Raw genomic sequence first — 23,654 nt, forward strand, 5'->3', positions numbered from 1 at the left:
AGCTGCAGCAGTGACAACACCAAATTCCTAACTGCTAGGCCACCAGGGAACTCCCCATGAATACTTCATAATCCTGAGTAAACTGGCCAATGGTCACCTCCTACAAGAAGCCTTCCCTGACCCCTCCTTAGGCCAAGTCAGGTCATTTCTCTGGGCTCCCAGCTTCCCCCCCGCCCCCCAGGATCCACTCTGCTTTACAAGGTTCGTATCACCAGCTGGGCATTGTGCTCACCTCTGGGATGATGAAGAAACTGAACCAGAAGGTAAAGTCACTAGCCTGAGAGCACCAAATTCAAACTGGCCAGACAAGGTCAGAGGCAGCTTCCAGAGAACTGGAAAGGGGACAGCTTGCAGTGCTCAGGTAAGAGAGGAGCATGCACCCTGGAGCCCGCTTTCCTGTGAGCATGAACCCTGGCCCACTCCCCCCAACCAACTACAGTCAGCTCAGCGGCTCCAGTGCCCAGGGAGCACCATGCCAGGCACTGGGCCAACCCAACACTTTACATGCCTGACTCACTCAATCTGCAGATGGCTGTGGGTTCTGAAGACAGGAGCACTTGGGCCTTCCCCCCACTTCTCAGAGCAGGAAATGAAAGCTCCCAGGGCCCTGAACTCCCACCAGTGCTGCAGCCCCCACGCCCCATCCTCCGAGGCATAAGGCTGCCGGCTAGGCCTGGCCAAGCCCTTTCCTATTTCCTAGCCAAGGCTTCCTTTGGACAGAACGACACTCTCAGATACAGGTACTACTGGCCCATTTTACAGACAGGCAAACTGAAGCTCAGAAAACTTCCTCTGGGGTCCCAAGGCTAATTCAATGACCAAGGCTCCCAGCTGAAGCTGGGAGGGCAGCCAAGGAAGACTTGACCCTTTCTGCCTGCAAACTGGCTGGGCCTGCAGGGATCCAGGCACGCTAAGTGAGGCTCCAGGCACTCCCATTACTGCCGAGTTTATTCACAGCAGCTGCTCCTGGAAGGGGCTAGAGTTGAGGCTGGGGCCTCTGGGAGTTTCCAAGGCACCCCTCTACTCCAGAGTTCCTATGTCGGGTGCCCCATATAATAGACCCAGGTTTCCCCAAAAGGGCCAACATGACCCCTGCACTCAGTCACCTGAGACCTGGCCTGGGTTCCTAGTGCATCTTCGGGAACTTTCCATCTCACAGGTTTTGCAAGTCAGATTCAGCCACAACAGCCTCACACCCCTAGACCTGTTTCTGCCTCAGTTTCCCTCTCTCTCCACACTTCCAGCTGCCCACACCAGAAATTTCCATGCACTCTCCTTCATGCCCCACTTTTGAGCAGACCAGGAAGGCGCAGAGGGGTGTTCTTTTGCCAAAATGAACCCCAATTCACCCACTTTCTATTTTACTGTCCATCCAAACCAGAAGCCTCCTCTCAGGTCTCTTCCCATCTCTCTTGCCCATAGCAGTTGCTGGATCTTCTTAACACACTGGACCCGGTTACTCAATTTGTTCTAAGCCTCTGTGGTCCCTACAGACTTGAGAACGTAATCCACACACTCCTCGCCATCTTCCAGGCCTCGGCCAACGTCTTCCCACCTCGGATCCCGGCTCACCACACTTCAGCCACGCTGTCCTCTTTTCCGTTCTGCAAATACACCAGTCTGGGCCTTGCCTCGGAATCTTCTTGCTCTTTTCTGGGCCTAAAAACCCCTCGCTGGGTGGTCCACTCAGGCTCGGATGACACCTTCTCCGAAAGTCCCTCCCTGACCCTAAACCCATCTCCCAGATGTGTTGTCTTCCCAGCACTCAGTACCGACTGAAATTATCTGTGACTGTTTACGCGGTTTTTAGCCATCTACGCGGCCAAACGGCGGGCTCTGAGGCCAGGGCCCTGGCTGCACCCCCAGCCCTGGCACATCGGTAGCACCCTGTAGATACAGATTCGCGGGTGACGGACCGACACCTCCTGTCGTGCTTGCGTTCACACATCCGGATTCCCCCGCGTCACCGTTCTAGGTTCGTCCTCACTCCCGCCCGTTTCGCGGCCGCGTTCTCAGGAGAGCGGGGTTCTCTCGGGAAGGCGGCCCAGGCCTGGGACCAGATGGGAAGCCCCGAGAGGCCGTCCCGGGAGAAGTGATGGGGGACAACGGCTGCGTCTGGGGGCCGCCGCTGGCGCCATGGCCGTGGAGGCGGGGCCCGAGCCCTCCGCGGCGTTCCGGGCTGCGTTCCGGGAGCGGGGGGCTAGCTTACCTGGGAGCGTGGGTGGCCGGGCACACCGGGGACCGGAGGCTGGGCGATGGACAGCACGCCTGGCGCAGATACAGAGGAAAAGGAGACGCGCGCAGTCTGCACGAGGGAACCGGACTCTGCTCCCAGCACCGCCTCGGCGGGGGGCCGGTGAAGAAGGCTTGGGGGAGAGGGCGGGGCGGGGCCTGGGCGGGGCCGAGCTGAGCCCTGCTGGGCGCAGGGTCCTAGCGGCGCTCTGTCCCCTCCGTGAGACTAGGCCGCTTACCCGACCCCCGCCCCGCGCCGCCAGGCCCCGCCTCCAACCCCGCCCCTCCACGCCCCGCGGCGCGCTTGCCCGGGATCCAACGCAGGTTTCTTCCCTGTGCTAGCTTTATCTCTTGCCTTTGAACCTAGCACCTTCCGCTGCGCGCTCAGTCGGGGCCCCGCTTTTCTTCCGTTCGCTGCATATCCTCCTCGGCTCCCTCATGGGTCTCCTTCTCACCGCCCGGCTCTAATTCATCCGCGCATCTGCCATAATACCGCGCGGGCGCCCTGATCCGCCCGAGAGCACCACTGGGCGTTGTGGGGGAGGCCCGGACTCCGCCCCAGGCCTCAGAGGCCTCCTCGGGTGCCCCGAGTCTGGCGACCCGTCCCAGCTCACAGGCCAATCTGGTCCAGCTCGTGGTTCACGGACTGAGACGCTCGAGGGGACCAACCGCTGAGTTGGGAACCCAAGGAACCACCCTAGGGGTTGGGAGGTGTGGAGAGCGGCTGGGCAAAGGCTGCGGTTCGGTGGGGTGCAGGGGTCAGGCGGCAGAGCTGGGAAGATAAGGCGAGGAGATAGGCCGGCAGTGGGTGGTGGCGAAGCCCCAGGCCCCCTCTTGTAAGGTGAACAGAAAGTGATTCCATCGTGCAGGGACAGGGACCTTGGGTGAGGGATCAGGCAGATGTCAGCTGTAAGCACCTGAGCAGCACCTGAGGGATTCATGGTACAGCTGTCACCAGTTGAAGGGAAGTGGGTTCCAGAGCCACTGGCTAACCCCACCTTGTCTTGGCAATTGGCTTCACCTTTGGACAATAAGTCTCTCTTAAGCAGAGCCAGGGTAAGGTGGGAGAAGTCCGCTCTCTCTTGGTGGTGGGGGTCTAGTCAAGTTGCCTTATTTCTCTGAGATTTGATTTCCACACACAGAAACTGAGACAGTGGAAGAGCCCTCTGTTGCAAGTGTGTGCCTCTCAATCCAGCTTCCCAGTCTTTGCACTTACTCTTCCCTCTGAGAGACTATTCTTTCTCCCTCTATCTCCTGCCCCGCACCTGCAGTACGTGGAAATTCCTGGGCCAGGATCTATAACCTGAATCACAGGTGCAGCTTGCACCCAGCTGCTGTAAGCAGCATCCTTAACCTTGATGCACCACATGGAAACTTCCTCTTTTCAAATATGTGCATCCTTTTCCCTCAGCTCAGTTCCCTCCTCAGAATCCCCCCTCCTGCCCCAACATCCACATTCACCCTTTTATCCCTCCCCTGCCCTGACCAAGAGCTCCTTTGCACTGGGGGAAACCGGGAGATAAAGCCTCTTTTCTGGGGGTGCTCAGAACATGGCAGCCATTTGCATTAATGGTGACATCAGAGGAGTTCCTTGGCGGCTCAGAGGGTTAAGAATCTGGTGTTGGAGTTCCCGTCGTGGCTCAGTGGTTAACGAATCCGACTAGGAACCATGAGGTTGCGGGTTCGGTCCCTGCCCTTGCTCAGTGGGTTGACGATCCGCGTTGCCATGAGCTGTGGTGTAGGTTGCAGACACGGCTCGGATCCCGAGTTGCTGTGGCTCTGGTGTAGGCTGGTGGCTAGCCTGGGAATCTCCATATGCCGCGGGAGCAGCCCAAAGAAATAGCAAAAAGACAAAAAAAAAAAAAAAAAAAAATCTGGTGTTGTCATGGCTGTGGCTTGGGTTCTATCCTTAGCCTGGGAAATTCTGCATGCCTTAGGCACAGTCAAAAAAAAAAAAAAAAAAAAGTGACACGGAGACTTGGTGGAATGGGGCCATCCAAACCCCATAGAAAACCAGCAGATCCCTGGTGATATGAAGGAGAGGCCCTCAAAAAAAGATTTGGGGAGTTCCCACTGTGGCGCAATGGGATTGGTAGTGTTGCTGGAGAACTGGGGTGCAGGTTCGATCCCTGGCTGGGCACAGTATGTTAAGGATCCAGTGTTGCTAAAGTTGTGGTGCAGGTTGCAATTGCAGCTGGGATCTGATCCTTGGCCTGGGAACTCCATATGTTGAGGGGCAGAAAAAAAAAAAAGATTTGGGTGGGTGGGGGTCAGGGGGAAATTTCAAGTGGAAGGTATTACTTGGGCAAAGGTGGGGAGGCTGAAAAGGGCTCAGTCTGGCAGGAAGAGATGCAGGCTGGACCTTCTGCAGTTGAGCTGCTTTTTGGATGCTCCATGCCTTTCTTCTGTCCTCCTACTCCATCCCAGCTGTGAGCATTGAGTATTCAGGGCAGGCTTCCTGGAGGAGATGACAAATGTACCCTGAGAGATGAGTGTATGAGGGATCCAGCTAAGTTAGGTCCAAAGTTAAGTGAGGAGAGGATAGTAGGGCAGGACCAGTCACTAGAGGTCCTCCTGGGCTTCCTGGGGAGAGGCACTATCAGATTTAAATTTAAAGGCAATCAGATTTAAAATAAGACGGCAGGTGTTCCCTTATGGCTCACTGGGTTAAGGACCTGATGTTGTCTCTGTGAGGATGTGGGTTTGATCCTTGCCCTGAGTCAGCTGGTTAAGGATCTGGCATTGCAAAGCTGCAATGTAGGTCAGATTCGGCTCAGATCTGGTGTTGCCATGGCTGTGGTGTGGGCTGGCAGCTACAGCTCTGATTTGACCCCTAACCTGAGAACTTACATATGCTGCAGCTGTGGCCATAAAAATAAATAAAATGTTAACATAGTGAGACAAGTTGGAGCGACTGGGGTCTCATCTGGGTTGGCAGATAGGAGTGAAGGAACTCCAGAAAGATTCAGAGGTAAAATTGCCAGGGTTTAGGGAATGAGAAGAGGCCTAGTTGGTGGGAATGGGGAGATGGAGCCATTTCTCAGCTGGTGAGTCCAATGTAGAGTGTCTGGGCAGTGGGAAGGTGAGCCCTAGGGAGGCAGGGGAAGCTCCTTGCCCCCTCCCCACCTCCATGCCTTCACACCCTTTGTGTGCCAGATGGGAAGGTGGGATTGGGGATGCTGATAAGCCCTGATCCAGGTAATAAGCTGAGGGCTTCTTTGTCCCTCCTGCTCCCCTAGTCAGATGGATGGTTGCAAGCATATTGACCTTTTCTAGGCCCTGAGGTCATCATGGCCAGGCCTGGCGGCTGGACCCTGCAACCTGGACAGTGGGCCCTGTACCAGGCAGAATAATGATGTCCACACATTCTAACCCCTGGAACCTATGACTATGTGATCTTTGCATCTAACTAAGGAGGAGTTCCTGTTGTGGCTCAATGGGTTAAGAACACTACCAGTATCCATGAGAATTTGAGTTCAATCCCTGGCCTCGCTCAGTTGGTTAAGGAGCCATCATTGCTGCAGCTGTGGTGTAGGCTGGCACCTGCAGCTCCGATTCGACCCCTGGCCTGGGAACTTCCATATGCCACAAGTGTGGCCCTAAAAAACAAAACAAAAACAAAAACAAAAACAACAAAAATTAAGGATCTGGAGATGGGGGAATTGTTCAGTTGTCATTACAAGGGTCCTCATAAGAGGGATGGAGGACAGTCAGAGAGATTGGAAGATGCTATACTTTTTTTTTTTTCTTTTTACAGCTGCATCTGTGGCATATGGAGGTTCCCAGACTAGGGGTTGAATTGGAGCTGCAGCTGCGGGCCTTTACCACAGCAACTCAGGATCTGACCTACACCACACCTTGGGGCAATGCCAGATCCTTTAACCCATTGAGGGAGACCAGGGATCGAACCCAAATCCTCATGGATACTAGTTGAGTTTTTAACCCACTGAGGCACATCAGGAACTCCTGAGCCCACACTGTGCTGTGTGTCCTTAGGTGTGTGACACAGCCTCTCTGAGCCCCATAGTATCCTATTCTGTGGAATGGAAGCTAACCAGGCCAGCTGGGGCCAGGGCATCCTAGAGAGACCACTCTCCCTATGTTGCCCTCCCTATCCAAATGGCCTGAGTTAGGGCTGGGGGAGGGGATGGGATGGGGGGAATCGGGGGAGGAGAGGCCTTTGACCTGGCTGCGCTCTCTGCTGGAATACTCTTCCTGCTTGTCCATATGGCCCTTTCCTGCACCCTCTTGGTTCTTTAGTCAAATCATTCTGTGCCACTTAGAACAGTGCTGGACACACAGTGGGTACTTCATAAATGTTCATTAAGGGCAGAGAGGGTAGAGCGAGGCAAGGTAAAAAATGGAGTTTGTCTGAGAAAGGCTTAGAAAGAAGGCTGGCTGGATGTGTCTGTCTCTCTGTCCATCTGAGTCTTTCTGTGTTTCTCTGTGCAGAGGTTCACGGGCCAGCAATTGAACCGGCGTCACAGCAATGACAATGCCTGATCCTTAACCCACTAGGCAAGCAGGGACTCCTCCCTGTGTTTCTTTATGTGTCTGTCTGTGGGGATGTGTGTGTGTACACATCTGAACGTGGACAGAGTGCAGCCTTAGCTTCCCCAGTCCAGCAGATGCTGGATCTCCTACTCTTTCCCCCAGAACCGCATCCACCTCCTCTCTAATCCTGATGCTTCCTCCTTCCCCCCTTCCCACCCCAGAGCCCTCCTCCTGGTTCTATGCTTGTGTCCTCACCTGCCCAAATAGGTGCTCAGAGCCCCAGGGCTTCCCTCTGCCCCCAGTCTGGCTCATCCCTGCTCTCTGAGTTGCAGGGGTTGGGGGTGGGAGGGGGGCGGCACTAGCCAGCTAACCAGTTTGAGCTGCTGGACCAGGTTGGTGCCAAGCGCTGTGCTGAGAGATTTACAGAGATGAACATATGCAGCCCTGTCTGTGAAGCAAGTGCACTGAAAATTCCCATTTCACAGGTGGTGACTCAAGCCCAGAGGGGTGCAGGAAGCTGCCCTAGAACACACAGCCATGGGGAGGAGTTGTCTTGAAACCCAGCTCCTCCTGACCTGTTATTCTCCATCAGCATTCTTTCCCTTTGCTGGGTGGGTGGGGACACAGAGGACTCTCACCCTTCCTTCACTTACACTCCCAGTCACACATCCCCCAGGGCTGAGTCTCTCCTTCCCCCACTGTCTCTGTCCCCTGGGGGGTTAGACAAGTAAAAGAGCCCCCGCACCTGTTGCATGCCCACCATCGCTGCCCACCTCTACCTTCCCGCTCACAGGAAGCCCTGGTTATTAACTCCTGCCTGGCACCCCACTACCCCAAGAGCATCTGGGAAGCTTACCATTTCTGTTCATCCTCACCTGCACGCCTGCAGGGTCTGTGCAATTCAGCAAATAAAACCCCTGGACGCCGAGGTACTGCAACCCACCATCTGGTGCCTGGTACACGGGACTTCTAGGGCTCACACTGGGAGGGTCCCAAGCAAAATGTGATGGTTGGTTATCCTGCTGGGAGGGAAGGTGAATTTGCAGCAGTGACACAGCAAGACAGGAGCCCCCAGGCCAATAACCACCGATCGAAGACACCATCCCCTCTCTTAAGTTTTATTGGGAGGAACTTGGGAGTCCTATTTTATTTTTATTTATTTATTTTTATTTTGAATCTTAGGGCTGCACCTGCAGCATTTGGAAGTTCCCAGGCTAGGGACTGAATTCAAGCCACAGCAAGTGTGACCTAAGCCACAGTTGTGGTAATACCTGATCCTTTAACCCACTGTGGAGGCTGATCAAATCCCAGCCTCCACAGTGACCAAGCCGCTGCAGTCAGATTCTTAACCCAAGGTGCCATGGTGGAAACTCCATGACTCCTATTTTAAAAGGATTTCAAAAGTAGGAGATGAAAATCTCTGATTAAAATGTTTTCCAGGAGTTCCCGTCATGGCTCAGTGGTTAACAAATCCGACTAGCAACCATGAGGTTGCGGGTTCGATCCCTGCCCTTGCTCAGTGGATTAACGATCTGGTGTTGCCGTGAGCTGTGGTGTAGGTCGGATCCCACGTTGCTGTGGCTCTGTCGTAGGCTGGTGGCTATAGCTCCGATTCAACTCCTAGCCTGGGAACCTCCATATGCCGCAGGAGTGGCCCAAGAAATAGCAAAAAGACAAAAGACAAAAGACAAAAGACAAAAAAAAAAAAAAGGTTTCCCTTGGAGAACAGTTAATACCTACCATCCACAAACTGCACAAATCTTTCCTATGACAGTAAAATTTCATCTACCATGTCTGTCTCCCAGGCTCCCAGCTCTGTACCAAGTCTCAACTTATTGGTTCAGCTTCCTGAAATAAAATGGTCTTTGTGTGTAAATGAACGCCTGCTTTTCTTTCCTTGTTTTTTTTTTTTTTTTTAAAGTTTTTTGTCTCTTTTAGGGCTGCACCCACGGCATATGGAAATTCCCAGGGTAGGGGTTGAATTGGAGCTGCAGCTGCTGACCTACACCACAGCCACAGCAAGGCAAGGTCTGAGCCACATCTGCCACCTATGCTGCAGCTTGCAGTAATGCCAGATCCTTAACCCACTGAGCAAGGCCAGGGATCGAACCAGCATCCTCAGGGACACTCTGTCAGGTTCTTAACCCACTGAGTCACAATGGGAACTCCAAGTAAAGGGTTTTTAATATAGCCAAAGAGCTGGGAACCTCTGTGTTCCTTTTAAGGGGACCAGTTTCCTATCCATGGATAAGAAGTTTGCTTCTAATCTAAGCAAAGGTGTCATGAATAACTTGGTGCAAAGATGATGTCTAGCCAGTGTGATTAGATCACCATAAATTCCTAGAAGCAGAATTGATAGTCAGGGCCTGTGTGAGGCTAAAAGTTTGATAGTTGTTGCCAAAAGGTTCCCCACCCTCAACAACACTGGTGCTATCAGATTTTGCAGATCTGAGAGGTTAAAAATCTTGTAGCTCTGGGGAGTTCCCTTTGTGAAACAGTGGGCATGAATCTGACTAGGAACCGTGAGGTATTAGGTTCGATCCCTGGCCTCTGGGGCCTCGCTGAGTGGGTTAAGAACCTGGATTTTGCCATAAGCTGTGGCATAGGTCGCAGATGCCGCTCGGATCTGGTGTTGCTGTGGCTGTGGCCAGCAGCTACAGCTCTGATTAAACCCCTAGCCTGGGAACTTCCATATGCCGAGGGTGTGGCCCTAAAAAACAAAACAAAATCTTGTAGCCCTAATTTGCATTTTCATTATTTTGGGTGATGCTGAGCATCTTCTCAGCCTTTATTTTTTAATTTAATTTTTTTGTCTTTTCTAGGACCACACCCGCGGTACATGGAGGTTCCCAGGCTAGGGGTCGAATCAGAGCTGTAGCAGCCAGCTTATGCCAGAGCCACAGCCATGCCAGATCTTAGCTGAGTCTTCAACCTACACCGCAGCTCAGGCAAGACCAGATCCTTAACCCACTGAGCAAGGCCAGGGATAGAACCCGCAACCTCATTGTTCCTAGTTGGATTCGTTAACCACTGAGCCACAACGGGAACTCCCTCTTCTCAAGCTTTAAAAGGTGGATCTCTATATTCTTTTCCTGGAAAAAATTTTTTTCTTTTTTTTCTTTTGGGCTGCCTGCATAGCATGCAGAAGTTCCCTGGCCAGGGATTGAACCCAAGCCACAGCAGTGACAATGCCACTTAACCTGCTGCAGCACCACTAGGGAACTCCACAAATTACTTAAAAAAATTTTTTATATTACTTAATGAATTTATTTATAGTTGTACAATGATATAGCATTTCCATTCCAAACCCCCAGCATCCCCCCACCCCCTAAAACTCTCTCCTTTGGAAACCATAAGTTTTTCAAAGTCTGTGAGTTGGTATCTGTTCTGTAAAGAAGTTCATTGTGTCCTTTCTTCAGATTCCACATGTAAGTGATAACATTTCACGTTGGTGTCTCATTGTCTCACTGACTTCACTTAGCATGATAATTTCTAGGTCCATCCATGTTGCTGCAAATGCCATTATTTCATTCCTTTTAATGGCTGAGTGATATTCCATTGTGTATATGTACCACATCTTTTTTTTTTTTTTGGTCTTTTTGCCTTTTCTAGGGCTGATTCCCTCGGCACATGGAGGTTCCCAGGCTAGGGGTCTAAGCAGAGCTTAGACCTATAAGACCTCTAAGCTTAGACCTGTAAGCTTATGCCACAGCCACAGCCACTTGAGATCTGAGCCTTGTCTGTGACCTACACCATAGCTCACGGCAACGCCAGATCCTTAACCCACTGAGCAAGGCCAGGGATCGAACCCACAACCTCATGGTTCCTAGTCAGATTCGTTAACCACTGAGCCACGACAGGAACTCTGTACCACATCTTGATCCACACCTCTGTCAATGGACATTTAGGTTGTTTCCACGTCCTGGCTATTGCAAATATTGCTGCAATGCACACTGAAGTACATGTGTCTTTTCGAGTCATGGTTTTCTCTGGATAGATGCCCAGGAGTGGGATTACTGGATTAAATGGTAGTTCTATTTTTAGTTTTCTGAGGAATCTCCATACTATTTTCCACAGTGGTTGCACCAATTTACAATCCCACTAACAGTATAATAGGGTTCCTTTTTTCCACAAATTACTGTTTTAAAAAAGCCCCCATGTGTTTTTTTCCTAGTGCTTTTATGATTTTACTTTTTCCATATAAAACTTGGTTGCATCAGGAATTGATATCGAGATCCAACTTTGTTTTCCCAGTTGTCCCAAGAGTGCTCATTGCATTATCCATCTTTTAGATTCGGTTTTGCAAGATCCCTAGAGCTGTCATGTCTGCAAGGAGGGTAATTTTGAGGTGTGGAGAGACATAAATAAGAGTTGTGACAACATAAACATTGTTTACTACTAAACAGTTTGGTGATTTAAGAAATCAGTCCCAACCAAAATCTCCAGGTTTGTTTTTGTTTTTTTTCCAGAACCAAGTGGCACCAGTGGAATGTGACTTTTTTTTTTTTTTGGGAGGAGGAGGCAGGGAGAGATCAGTCATTCCCTGGCTGTGGGATGTTGTAAACATTCCACAGAGTCAATGAGAACATAATGCAAGTGGGTTGCAAAACGATACAACAAATCTGGCGACCTCGTAGAGATTTCCTGCAATGGAAGGAAGGAACTGTGGAGGAGGACCCAAAACACTGGTAAGTCATTGATAAAAAAGACTTGGTGGTCAGGCCAAAATAATTAAACACAGAGGGAGGGACCATTGGAAAAGGCAGGAGTGGCTGCTCCCAGGGGGAGGCAAACACCAAATGAATCAGACTCAGAGACCCGGAATACAGAATACGGTTTTCCTGGGGCTGCAGAAACAAAGCATCACAACTGGGTGGTTTAAAGGGCAGAAGCGTATTCTCTCACACTTCGGAAAGTTCAAAGGCCAAAATCAAGGTGTTGGCAGGGCTATGCTACCTGCAATGGCTTGAGGGAAGAAACTTTCCTGCTTCTTCCCAGTTTCTGGCACTCCTATTTTCATGTCTCCAGTTTCTGCCTGTCTTCACTTCTCTGTGTATTTTTTTTCTCTGTGCCCAAATTTCTCTCTTTTTTTTTTCTTCCCAAAAGTGCAACATACAGGGAATTCCTATTGTGGTTCCATGCTAACAAACCCCACATATCCATGAGGGTGCATGTTCAATCCCTGGCCTGGAAACTACTGAATGTCTCTGGTGCAGCCAAAAAATAAAAATAAATGTTTAAAAAAATCATTAGAGTTCCTGTCACAGTGCAGTAGAAATAAATCCGACTAGGAACCATGAGGTTGTGGGTTCTGTCCCTGGCCTGCTCAGTGGATTAAGGATCCAGCGTTGCCATGAGCTGTGGTGTAGGTTGCAGATGCTGCTCGGATCTGGCATGGCTGTGGCTGTGGCCAGCAGCTACAGCTCCGATTAGACCCCTAGCCTGGGAAACTCTGTATGCCGCGGGTATAGCCCTGAAAAAAGCAAAAATCATTAAAAAAAATGCAACATAAAAACTTTAACAAAAGTAACAAGTCAAGTCAAACAGGCACTTATATTAAGAGAAAAACCAGCTCCTGTCATGGCTCAGTGGTTAACAAATCTGACTAGGAACCATGAGCTTGTGAGTTTGATCCCTGGCCTTGCTCAGTGGGTTAAGGATCTGGCATTGCTGTGACTGTGGTGTAGCCTGGTGGCAGTTACAGCTCTGATTAGACCCCCTAGCCTGGGAACCTCCATATGCCACGGGTATGGCCCTAGAAAAAGACAAAAAAAAAAAAAAGAAAGAGACAGAGAAAAACTGACTAGAAGACATTTTTATCTTAAACACCTTATGACAACCTGCTTGCAGTTGCATTTAACTGAGCTCAGTTGCTGTGAAGAATATAGCTCATGCACAGGTATGGATGAATAACTCGTATATTTTTCAAGTATTCACTGAATACCTTATATGCACATATACATTAAGCTTGACAAAGATTTAATTGACGGTCCCCAGAGAGACTTCATTTTTGTTGATCTTTTGGAAGAGTTTGTCTCAAGAGAAGAATGTATGGTTCTGGCTCATGAATCATGTAATGAACCCAGCCTAGACCCTGCTGGACACCAAGTCTCCTCCACTCCTCCTCAGACATCAGATGGATTTGGGGTATTTGTTTGGAAAGTTCTCTGGGTAACATGACATGCTGGTACTCATAATGCTCATTGAAGTATTTGTCCAAGTAATAGATCTGCTTAGGAGCCATCCTGCGGTTGGGCGGGTAGGCAGAGCAGGACCGTAGCAACAGGGAATGAAGAATGGGCACAGAGGGCCACGTGTCCAGGTTGGACCAAGGCGAAGCCTCAGACCACAAATTTCTCTTTTAAAAAAATTATTTAATATATTTTTATGGCCGCACCTGAGGCTCATGGAAGTTCCCTGGGCCAGGGATTGACGCTGAGATGCAGCTGTGGCAACACTGGATCCTCGAACCCACCATACCAGGTCATGCATCAAATACATGCCTCAGCAGTGACCCAAGCCACTGTATGTGGACTCCAAACCCACTGTGCCACAGTGGGAACTCCCAAATTTCTCTCTCTCTCTTTTTTTTTTTTTTGCTTTTTAGGGCCGCACCCATGGCATATGGAGGTTTCCAGGCCAGGGTTGAATTGGAGCTGCAGCTGCCAGCCATGGCACAGCCATGGCAATGTGGGATCTGAGGCACATTTTCAATCTACACCACAGCTCATGACAACCCAGGACCCTTAACCCACTGAGTGAGGCCAGGGATCAAACCCACATCATTGTGGATACTAACTGGGTTCTTAACCCGCTGAGCCACAATGGGAACTCCTTCAAATTTCTCTTAGAAGGACACTGGTTATTTGGTTTAGGGCCCATGCTACTTCAGGATGACCTCATCTTACCTTGATTACATCTGCAAAGACCCTATTTCCAAATAAGGTCACACACCCAGCTACTGGGGTTTAGGATTTCAACCTATCATTTGGAGGGGGGAACACACTGTTCAACTCACAATACCCTCCAAGTAGCTTCTGTTTATTTTCTTGTGTGTGAGTGTTGGTCCTCCCCCTCCCCACTCCAATGACTCTTTTCAGAATGCTACTGAAATATTACATGTGAATTTTTTTTTTTTGTCTTTTTGCCATTTTCTTGGGCCGCTCCCACAACACATGGAGGGTCCCAGGCTAGGGGTTGAATCGGAGCTGTAGCTGCCAGCCTATGCCAGAGCCAGCGGGATCCGAGCCGAGTCTGCGACCTACACCACAGCTCATGGCAACGTGGGATCCTTAACCCACTGAGTGAGGCCAGGGATCGAACCTACAACCTCATGGTTCCTAGTCGGATTCGTTAACCATTGAGCCACGATGGGAACTCTATACATGTGAATTACTAAATACAAATTCATGGGGGGATGCTCCTTCCCCAAAGCCCAATGAACTTGTTTCAGGTAATTAGCAGTAGTTTCCACTGTAACCCACATCTTGTTCACCGCAAAGGAGAACGAATTCCTTGTCATAATTTGGACTCTGTTTTGGAAAGTTACGGTTCCTTCCCATCAACCCTTTTATTTCCTTGCTCTGGGGTTTTGGTGCCTGTGTTAATTGGAGGGGCTTTTCTTGGGACCCGTGATCCGAAGCTAATGAATGACCTTGGTCATTCCAGGTCAGTGTGGTGGGGGTAGGGGGAGGCATGGGTGAGAACAGGATGTTCAGGATGTGGGTAGGAGGTCAGAGTCAACTTCCCAAGGACTAAATGTCCCTCAGCTGAAGGGGCAGGTGGGCAGAGAGGCAGGGGGCTGGGCAAGAGAGGGTTCCACTGAAACAGAAGCCCAGTGTGCCCCGAGGGGGCAGCTGGAGGGTGACCGTCCACTCAGGCCTGGGGGGCCAGGGCTCAGACTTCCTGGAGCCACAATTGGTTTTTATAGGAGAGCATCACGCTCTGATTAGCAATCACGGGGCTCCACGTGGGCAGTGCATGGAGCTAACTGAGTGAAAGGGGCCTGTTTTCTAAGGGTGTCTGGAGGCTGGTGGGACCAGGAAAAGAAGGAGAAGGGGTGGGAGGGAGGTTGCAGGGCAGACTTTGTGCATGTGGCACGATGTCCCTCTCTGTGCCCTGCTGAGTGGGGGCACAGGGTAACAACAGGTTGGAATGAAGGGGCTGGATTGGACAAGAGACATCTGGATATATGTATGAGGCAGGCACTGGAGATCAGGTGTGTCTGTCTGAGCTGGATGTGCGGTGTCCCTGGTGTCAGCCCAGGGGGAGAGGCATGGGGTAGCAGGAAGCCCCATGACTGCCAGCCTCTGTGGGTGAGGGCAAGGGGAGGGGGGATGGGCAGCCCTCAGCACCCAGGCAGGGGAGGCCACGGAGCAATTTTGCTGGACAGATGGGGCTGAAGGTCAGCAGTTGAAGGATCAATTCAGACCTTGAACTTGTTCTCCAAACTTTCCTGGGACAAAGTAGCCTGGGGACAGAGAGGCAGAGTGGGGAGGGGGAAATGGCTTTTACTGACCATTTCTCAAATGCAGGACTTGTCCTCCGACTCTCAACCATTAAAAATAACATCAGCCAGAAACCATCATGGGGCAGTTAGGTGCCAAATTTTTTTTTTGTCTTTTTAGGGCCATACCTGCAGCACATGGAGGTTCCCAGGCAAGGGGTCTAATCAGCTACAGCTGCCGGCCTACACCACAGCCACAGCAACGTGGGATCTGAACCACATCTTCGACCTACACCACAGCTTACAGCAACGCCAGATTCTTAAGCCACTGAGCAAGGCCAGGGATCGAACCCTTGTCCTCATGGGTACTAGTCGGGTTCATAAACTGCTGAGACACAATGGGATCTCCTTTTTTTTATTTATTTTTTCTTTTTTGGCCATTCCTGAGGCAAGCGGAAGTTGCTGGGCCAGGGATTGCACCTGTGCCATAGCAGCGACCCCAGCTGCTACAGTGACAACACCAGGTCCTTAACCTACTGAGCCACAAAAGAACTCCCCAGAGACTATTTTAAACAAACTTGTTTGATCCCTCAACAGCCCTGTGAGGTGGGTACTCTTATCCTTTTGCGAGTGAGGAAACTGAGGCACAGAGAGGTTAGGGCACTGGCCCAAAGTCACACAGCTTGTGCGTGGCTGAGCAGGGGCTGGATCCTGGATGATGTTTCTGCTCCGTGAGTCAGTGTCTGCAAAGCTAGTGGCTCTGAACGAAGCTGCTTGTTGTCACTTCCCGCAAGGCCTTGGGCTGGGAGGCAGGGGTAGTGGGGGTGTGATCTGAGGGTGGAAATGACCTAAAATTACCTCCCTGAAAACTTCCCCACAGCAGCCGCCCCCACCTCCGCCACTTCCCTTTTCGCAACCACTACAGAGCAGGGGTGGGGAAATCCTCCAGAAATTGGTAGTGTGAGGAGGGAGCCCAGGGTTCTGGATGGGCAGAGCTGCGGGAGGGGACTGGGGAGAAAGAAGATGGGCAGGGTTCAAGCTCTGGATGCTTGGGGTCCTGGCCTCAGGATTTTTTTTTTTCTTTGTACAGCCTCACATGCTATATATGTAGGTTCCCAGGCTAGGGGTCAAATCAGAGGTACAGCTGCCGGCCTACACCACAGCCACAGCCACACTGGATCCGAGCCGCATCTGCAACCTACCTGCAGCTTGTGGCAAGGCCAGATCCTTAACCCACTGATCAGGGCCGGGAATGGAACCCTCATCCTCATGGATACTATGTTGTGGCTGTAACCCACTGCACCACAACATGAACTCTCCTGCCTCAGTGTTGCATGGTACTCAATGTCTTGTATTTTACAAAACTGTGTGTGTGTGTGTGTGTGTTGACTAGATTCCAGCTGGGGGAAGGGAAGGTTTGAGGGAGGGGGAGAGTTCTGCAGAAGGGGCATGGGAGCGGAACCTCCAAGGACAAGAGTGTCAGGGCAGTCAAGCAGTTAGGACAGCAGGTGCAAAAGCCTGGAGGTTTGAAGCAGCATGTTCTGAGTTGCAGGTTAATTTAATGGTGCAAGATGCAGAGAGGGTAGCTAGATAGGAGACTGCAAAATAAGCAGGATTGACGCCAAGAAAGTACATAAAGGCTTGGATCGAATCTTGAGGGCAGTAGGGAGCTATGGAAGGGTTTAGAGCAGGCAGGGACAGGGTCTTATAAGAGTGCCCTAGAGCTCCTCTGGCTGCTGTCTGGAGGATAGGCTGGGGAGAGGGGAGAGGGAGGGGCAATTGAGCACTGCAAAGTTAATAAGGCCTGGAGTTCCCACTGCGGCTCAGTGGGTTAAGAATCTGACTAGTATCTATGAGGATGTGGGTTTGATCCTTGACCTTGCTCAGTGGGTTAAAGATTTGGCATTCCAGAAGCTGTGGTGTAGGTCTCAGATACAATTCGGATCCTGCTGTGGCTGTGGTGTAGGCCAGCAGCTTACAACTCTGATTCAGCCCTTAGCCTGGGGATTTCCTTATGCCGCAGTTGTAGCCCTAAAAAGAAAAGAAAAAAAAAAAAAAGCTAATAAGGCCTGAATATGGTAGAGGGGTGGAAGGAAGGGGGAGGAGTTTTATTTTGTAAAATTTTGAGGCTGTGCCTGCGGCATGTAGAAGTTCCCAGACCAGGGCTGGAACCCATACCACAGCTATAACCAAAGCCACAGCAGTGACAATGCTAGATCTTTAACTGCTAGGCCATGAGGGAATTCTGGGGGGGGGAGGATTTTTAACTTATAGAAACTTTAATTTGAATAGAGCACACACTACCTGGCACCAGTCAGAATGGCCATCATTAAAAAGTCCACAAATAACGAATGCTGAAGAGGGTGTGGAGAAAAGGGAAGCATCCTACACTGCTGGTGGAAATGTAAATTGGTACAACCACTATGGAAAACAGTAGGGAGGTACCTCAGAAAACTAAATATAGAACATATGACCCAGCAATCCTACTCTTGGGCATATATCCAGACAAAACTTTCCTTGAAAAGGTCACATGCACCCGTATGTTCATTGCAGCATTGTTCACAAAAGCCAAGACATCGAATCAACCCAAATGTCCATCAACAGATGAATGGATTAAGAAGATGTGGTATATATACACAATGGAATACTCTTCAGCCATAAAAAGAACAAAATAATGCCATTTGCAACAACATGGATGGAACTAGAGACTCTCATACTAAGTGAGGTAAGTTAGAAAGACAAATACCATAGGATATCACTTATATCTGGAATCTAATATACAGCACAAATGAACCTTTCCACAGAAAAGAAATGCATGGACTTGGAGAACAGATTTGTGGTTGCCAAGGGGGAGGGGGAAGAGTGGGATGGACTGGGAATTTGGGGTTAATAGATGCAAACTATTGCCTTTGGAATGGATAAGCAATGGGATCCTGCTGTATAGCACTGGGAACTGTATCTAGTCACTTATGATGGAGCATGATAATGGGAGAAAAAAGAATGTATATATGTATGTGTGACTGGGTCACCTTGCTGTACAGTAGAAAATTAACAGAACACTGCAAACCACCAGCTATAATGGAAAAAAAATAAAAATCATTTAAAATAAAAAAACAGGAGTTCCTGTCATGGCTCAGGGGAAATGAATCCGACTAGGAACCATGAGGTTGTAGGTTTGATCCCTGGCCTCGCTCAGTGGGTTAAGGAGCTGGCGTTGCCGTGAGCTGTGGTGTAGGTCGCAGACATGGCTCGGATCCTGAATTGCTGTAGCTGTGGTGTAGACCAGCAGCTGTAGCTCCGATTTGACCCCTAGCCTGGGAACCTTCATATGCTTCAGGTGCAGCCCTAAAAAGACCAAAAAAAAAAAAAAAAAGATAGCAGTATTAGTAAAGTCATAAACAAAAATTTCATTTAAGAGTTTTCACCCTGTTCAGCTGGCTTAGTAGTCTCTTTTCAGTCTTTCTGGGGCTGCACCCTTGGCTTATGGAGGTGCCCAGCTCCAATTATGGGGTCTAATTGGAGCTACAGCTGCTGGTCTACACCACAGCTATAGCAACTCAGAATCCAAGCCGCATCTGCAACCTACACCATAGCTCACAGCCATGTTGGATCGTCAACCCACTGAGCGAGGCCAGGAATGGAACCCGGAACTTCATGGTTCCTGGTCAGATTGGTTTCCACTGCGCCAAAATGGGAACTCCCCACTTTTTTTTTTTTTTTTTTTTTTGCATTTCTTATCTTTAAAGGACATTATATATTGGCTTTGTCTATTCAGCCTAATTTCCTATTAGGCTGGTTATCCTAGATGTTTAAATGTTCCCAACATAAAGGAGCCTTTAACTTTAATATAGCCTGGCAAAGTTATATCCCTTGACTGAAGTCTCACTTGTTGCTGATTGAGCTTGAGTAACATTAGAAAAAAACATATTTACGTTCTGGGTCAGAGCAGGTATTAACTCCAGGTGAGGAGATCCCACCTAGTAACATCAACAATAAGAGCCTTGGAGAGGAGAAACACGCCAGGGTAAATCAGAAGTAAAATAACCGTATGAGTCAGGTGTGACAATCTTGGGATAGTGGTCTACTTCTGATGTTGTCTTTTTGTCCATGCAGTGGTATTTTTCTTATTAGAGCCTTGTTTTAGGGTGAGTTTGCAGCCAGTAATTCTCCCTATAGGCCATTCCAGTGTAGAGGCCCTTCTTAAGTGAGAAATATAAATTTAAGAGTTAATTTTCTTTATTTGTGTATATGGTACTTAAAAATTCCTGATAAGTTGTCTCCAGCCTAGATAAAATGTTTTTTTTTGTTTTTTTTTTTTGTTTTTTTTTTTTTTGTCTTTTTGCCATTTCTTGGGCCGTTCCTGCGGCATATGGAGATTCCCAGGCTAGGGGTCGAATCCGAGCTGTAGCCACCAGCCTATGCCACAGGCACAGCAACATGGGATCCGAGCCGCATCTGCGACCTACACTACAGCTCACAGCAATGCCAGATCCTTAACCCACTAAGCAAGGCCAGGGATCGAACCCGCAACCTCATGGTTCTTAGTGGATTCATTAACCACTGCGCCGCGACGGGAACTCCAGAGACCACCCTTTAAATGATAATCAGGAGAATATACATTCTGGAAAAGTATCAAGGGACATCTGATATTTGCCCAGAGACAGATTGCAGCAATCAGCTTCAGAAACAAGCTTAATTATTTTTCTTAATCACTCAGTTAAAGTTTATAATAATGTAACATAACAGCAAAGAACTATTTGGGGGGGTGAGTTTTAAACAGTAAACAGTAATCAAGACACACAAAAATAAGAATATCAAAACAGTCTTTTTCTCTAAAATTACCCTCATTTTTACCAAATATAGCCAAATTAGGACTGTAGAAAGTCTACCCAAATGGAAAACATGTTTTCTAACCAGTTCTTTTTCATTATTGGGGTTTGCCAGGGAGCCGGGAAGAACCAAGCGGCCGTCTTGAAATTCCCATAGCCCTGATTTAAGAATACCTTTTTTTAACAGAGATCGAATCCAAATTCAAGTTTTGCACTAATTTTTAAAATTAGTTTACTGAAATTTTAAACTTAGTCCCAACAATGCACAAAATTCTTTTCTCGTCCACTTCCCACAAACCTTCCATCACTTTTTGTATCCATATTATTCTGTCCCCTATCTTTCCATTCAAAATAACAAGCTAAGACAAACTTTTTTTTTTTTTTTGTCTTTTTTTGCTATTTCTTGGGCCACTCCTGCGGCATATGGAGGTTCCCAGGCTAGGGGCTGAATCGGAGCTGCAGCCACCGGCCTACGCCAGAGCCACAGCAACGCGGGATCCAAGCCGCGTCTGCAACCTTCACCACAGCTCACGGCAACGCCGGATCATTAACCCACTGAGCAAGGGCAGGGACCGAACCCGCAACCTCATGGTTCCTAGTCGGATTCGTTAACCACTTTGCCACAACGGGAACTCCCAAACTTTCTTTCTTTCATCTTAATAAAATGCAATTACATTCCTCCATTAAACCTAGCATTATACTTAATGCTGATGACTCCAAAGACATGCCTGTATTAGATCAACAAACATCTAACAATAAACATAGATTACTGAATTTTTTGCAGTTCACGTGAACCGAAAATTAATTCACTTTAGGTATTTTGAGAATTTATGTAAGCGCTTAATTTCCTTTAAGCCAATTAAGTAGAGCTCTTATGAATTTTGGCAACGCCATACATGCACCACACAGACACGTACGAACAAGCAAAACAGAGACCTCATATTTCTCATTTCGAAGTTTTAGCCGTGAATAAGGTACATCTGTGTAAAACCTGTCAGTTACAAGAGAGATTAGATTCAAATTTATGCTCCTGCAAAGGTTCCAAAACGTGCCTCGCCAACCCCCATGTGGAAAAAAAGGCCCCAGACTGATGCGCACACTTAAAATTTTCTCCTACAAGATGCCAACCCTCTGGGTCCACAGGACTCTCACTTGGAAACCAAGGATTACATTTGACCACGGCTTCTAATAGTTCTTTTATCTCAGACTCTGTTACCCGAGCCCTTGACTGTCTCGCCATACATGTACACAGTTGAATATAATGTTCAATTTCTTGTGATTGATTCTTCCCCATTGTTATCCTGGTTTAAAATTTCTACTTGCCAACTCACGGTCACGACTCTGTCGAGTGCAAGGCCACCGTTTCCATCGTCTGTAGTTTCACGTTTTCCTGCTTGTGGCAGACCTTAATTTTTCTTTTCCCTGCTCGAGGTCAACCTTCTCTTCCAGCCCCATGTTGGGCGCCACTCTGCCGAGACCAGCGCAGCAGGGCAATCCTTAAAGAGGGACATCGCGGCATAACAAAACACACAAGACTCTTTTACAGCTAGAGAGTGAGGACCATAAAGCGCTCTGTTCCACAGAACAAAGGCGCCTAGGCTTTAGCCCTCATGACTTTTATTAGGGAAGGTGACGTGGGTTAATGAGCAAAATCAGGTGCAGGTGATGCTAAAGCTCTCTTAGTGGTTGTGCTTTTGCACGTGCGCCAAATTTGTTTACTGCATCGTTCAGCAGTTTCAGTGGTCTCCAACAATTCGCTTTCATTGTCGTTATTGTTGCGTTTCTCAACCACCGCTGAAGTTTGAGGCTGAAAATTTCCTTGTGTGTCCCATGCATTGTCGGATGTTGAGCAGCATCCCAGGGGTCCATCCCCTGGATGATGGTAGCGCTGCCCCCTCCTCCAAGCTCTGACAACCAATAATGTCTCTAGACGTGGCCAAATGTCACCTTAGGGCTAAAAATCACCCCTGGTTGAGAATCACTGCTATATCGTGTTCCATTTCAAAGTCACCACAATTTATTGACACACCCTTTTGTTGGGCATTCAGATGGTTTGGAATTATTACAAGCAGAGGTGTTAGGAACATTCTCATAGGTTTTTCAGTGAATGTAAGTCTGCATTTTCTTTGAGTTTATTCCTAGGAACCGTAGTGTAGGTGTTCATTTAGCTTTGTGGATCCTGCCAGTTTTCCAAAGCGGTTGTGTCGTTTTATATTCCCATCAGCAGCATAGAAATGTCACTTGATATGGTCTTTCTCACATTAGCCTTTCTAGTAGATGTCATGGCATTTTGGTTTTAACTTACATTTCCCTCATGACTCATGATGTCAAGTATCTTTTCATTGATTAGCCATTTGGAGAGTCTCTTATAAAGGCCCATTTTTCCTATGACATTTCTGCCTTTTTCTTGTTTATTTGTAAGAGCTCTTTATATAGCCTGGACATATGGTAGCATCAGGGCCATTTTCACTCTAGTCCCTCTGGTCCCTTTAGCCAACTCCATCACACTCATGTGCCCAGCTGCACTGACCATCAGGTTACATTCCACTCTGGCCACTGGACTCCAGTGACCACTGATCTACAGTGACCTGATCTCACTGACCACTGTAGGGAGACATACTTGAAAGACGCAAGTACCCAGAACAAAATCACTTTGCTCCCAGCAGGGAGAATCACTTCCATAATCTGTATTTACTTCCACAGAAAGAGATGTATCTGGAAACAACACATGTGTGCATTTAATGTTTATAAATAGTAGCATACTGCACTATCATCATATGTTTTTCACTCAGCAGTATCTTTTTGAGATCCATGTATGCATCCTTCTTTCTTGCCATACCTACAGCACCTACCTGGAAGTTCCTAGGCCAGGGATCAAACCCACACCACAGCTGCAACCCAAGCTGTTGCAGTGACAATACCAGGTCCTTAATCCACTGAGCCACAAGGGAACTCTAATACATATATGTAGAGACAGAGGTGGGGAGGAGCTATGTGTTCTCTTTTCACTCCTGTCTAATATTCCAGCACAGGATCATCCTCTTTTCCATTTCTCTACTCCCACATTGATGGACATTCCAGTGGCTTCTAAATTTTCACTCTTATGAACATCACTGCAACAAAGTCCTTATATCTGGGCCCTTGGTACTTCTTAGAAAATTATTTCTGGAGTTCTATGGTGGCTCATTGGATTAGAGATCCAGCATTGTCACTGGAGTGGCCCAGGTACTGTTGTGGCTCAGATTCAGATTCATTCCTTCGCCTGGGAACCTCTGAATGCCATGAGCATGGCCAAAAAAAAAAAAAAAAAAAGAGGGGGGAGTTATTTCCTTCCATTCTCCACTTATCCTCATGCCTCCACAAGAAATGTTTCTATACATTGGCCATTTGGAGATCAACTTTTGTTAGAAGCCCATTTTTTCCTTGGGGGGGGTCTGCATTTTTCTTGTTGATTTGTAGGAGCTCTTTATGTATGCTGGACCATAGGTCCTTTGTCAGCTATATTTCTTTGTCAGATATTTTGGAGGAAGTTTTGGGAGGCATTCAGGAGGTAAGTCAAGAGATCTAGGTGACTGACTGGAGGAGAGGGAGAGGAGGGAGGGGAGAAATGCACCAATATCTAGGTGACCAATAGGGCCATTGCTGGAGTGGGA

The 23,654-nt window shown here is 48.6% G+C and overlaps 1 protein-coding gene and 1 pseudogene across 34 annotated transcripts in view; both read right to left on the minus strand.

Annotated features, from left to right (window-relative positions):
• Positions 1-23,654, minus strand: part of CERS4 (ceramide synthase 4) — a 105,071-nt gene that overhangs the window by 41,066 nt on the left and 40,351 nt on the right. For 8 of the 34 annotated variants that reach the window (XR_014835187.1, XR_014835167.1, XR_014835183.1 and 5 more), the window contains exon 1: positions 2,210-2,469. Coding sequence is in view for 9 of the 34 variants with exons in the window: in XM_085007331.1 (XP_084863457.1) it covers positions 4,534-4,628 (95 nt within the window). In the remaining 25 variants the exon portion in view is untranslated. Of the gene's footprint in view, positions 1-2,209; positions 2,470-4,533; positions 4,691-7,582; positions 7,749-8,466; positions 8,575-21,332; positions 21,594-23,654 lie in introns of those variants that run through there. The other 26 variants (XM_085007417.1, XM_085007357.1, XM_085007382.1 and 23 more) reach the window with 14 other exon arrangements.
• Positions 12,648-13,045, minus strand: LOC100513396 (cyclin-dependent kinases regulatory subunit 2 pseudogene; annotated as a pseudogene).

The sequence above is a fragment of the Sus scrofa genome, chromosome 2, assembly GCF_054392235.1.
Source record: "Sus scrofa isolate SSC_HxYL_T2T_F1_AM1 chromosome 2, Sscrofa_HxYL_maternal_Yorkshire_Landrace_v2.0, whole genome shotgun sequence".
Classification (NCBI taxonomy): Eukaryota; Metazoa; Chordata; class Mammalia; order Artiodactyla; family Suidae; genus Sus; species Sus scrofa.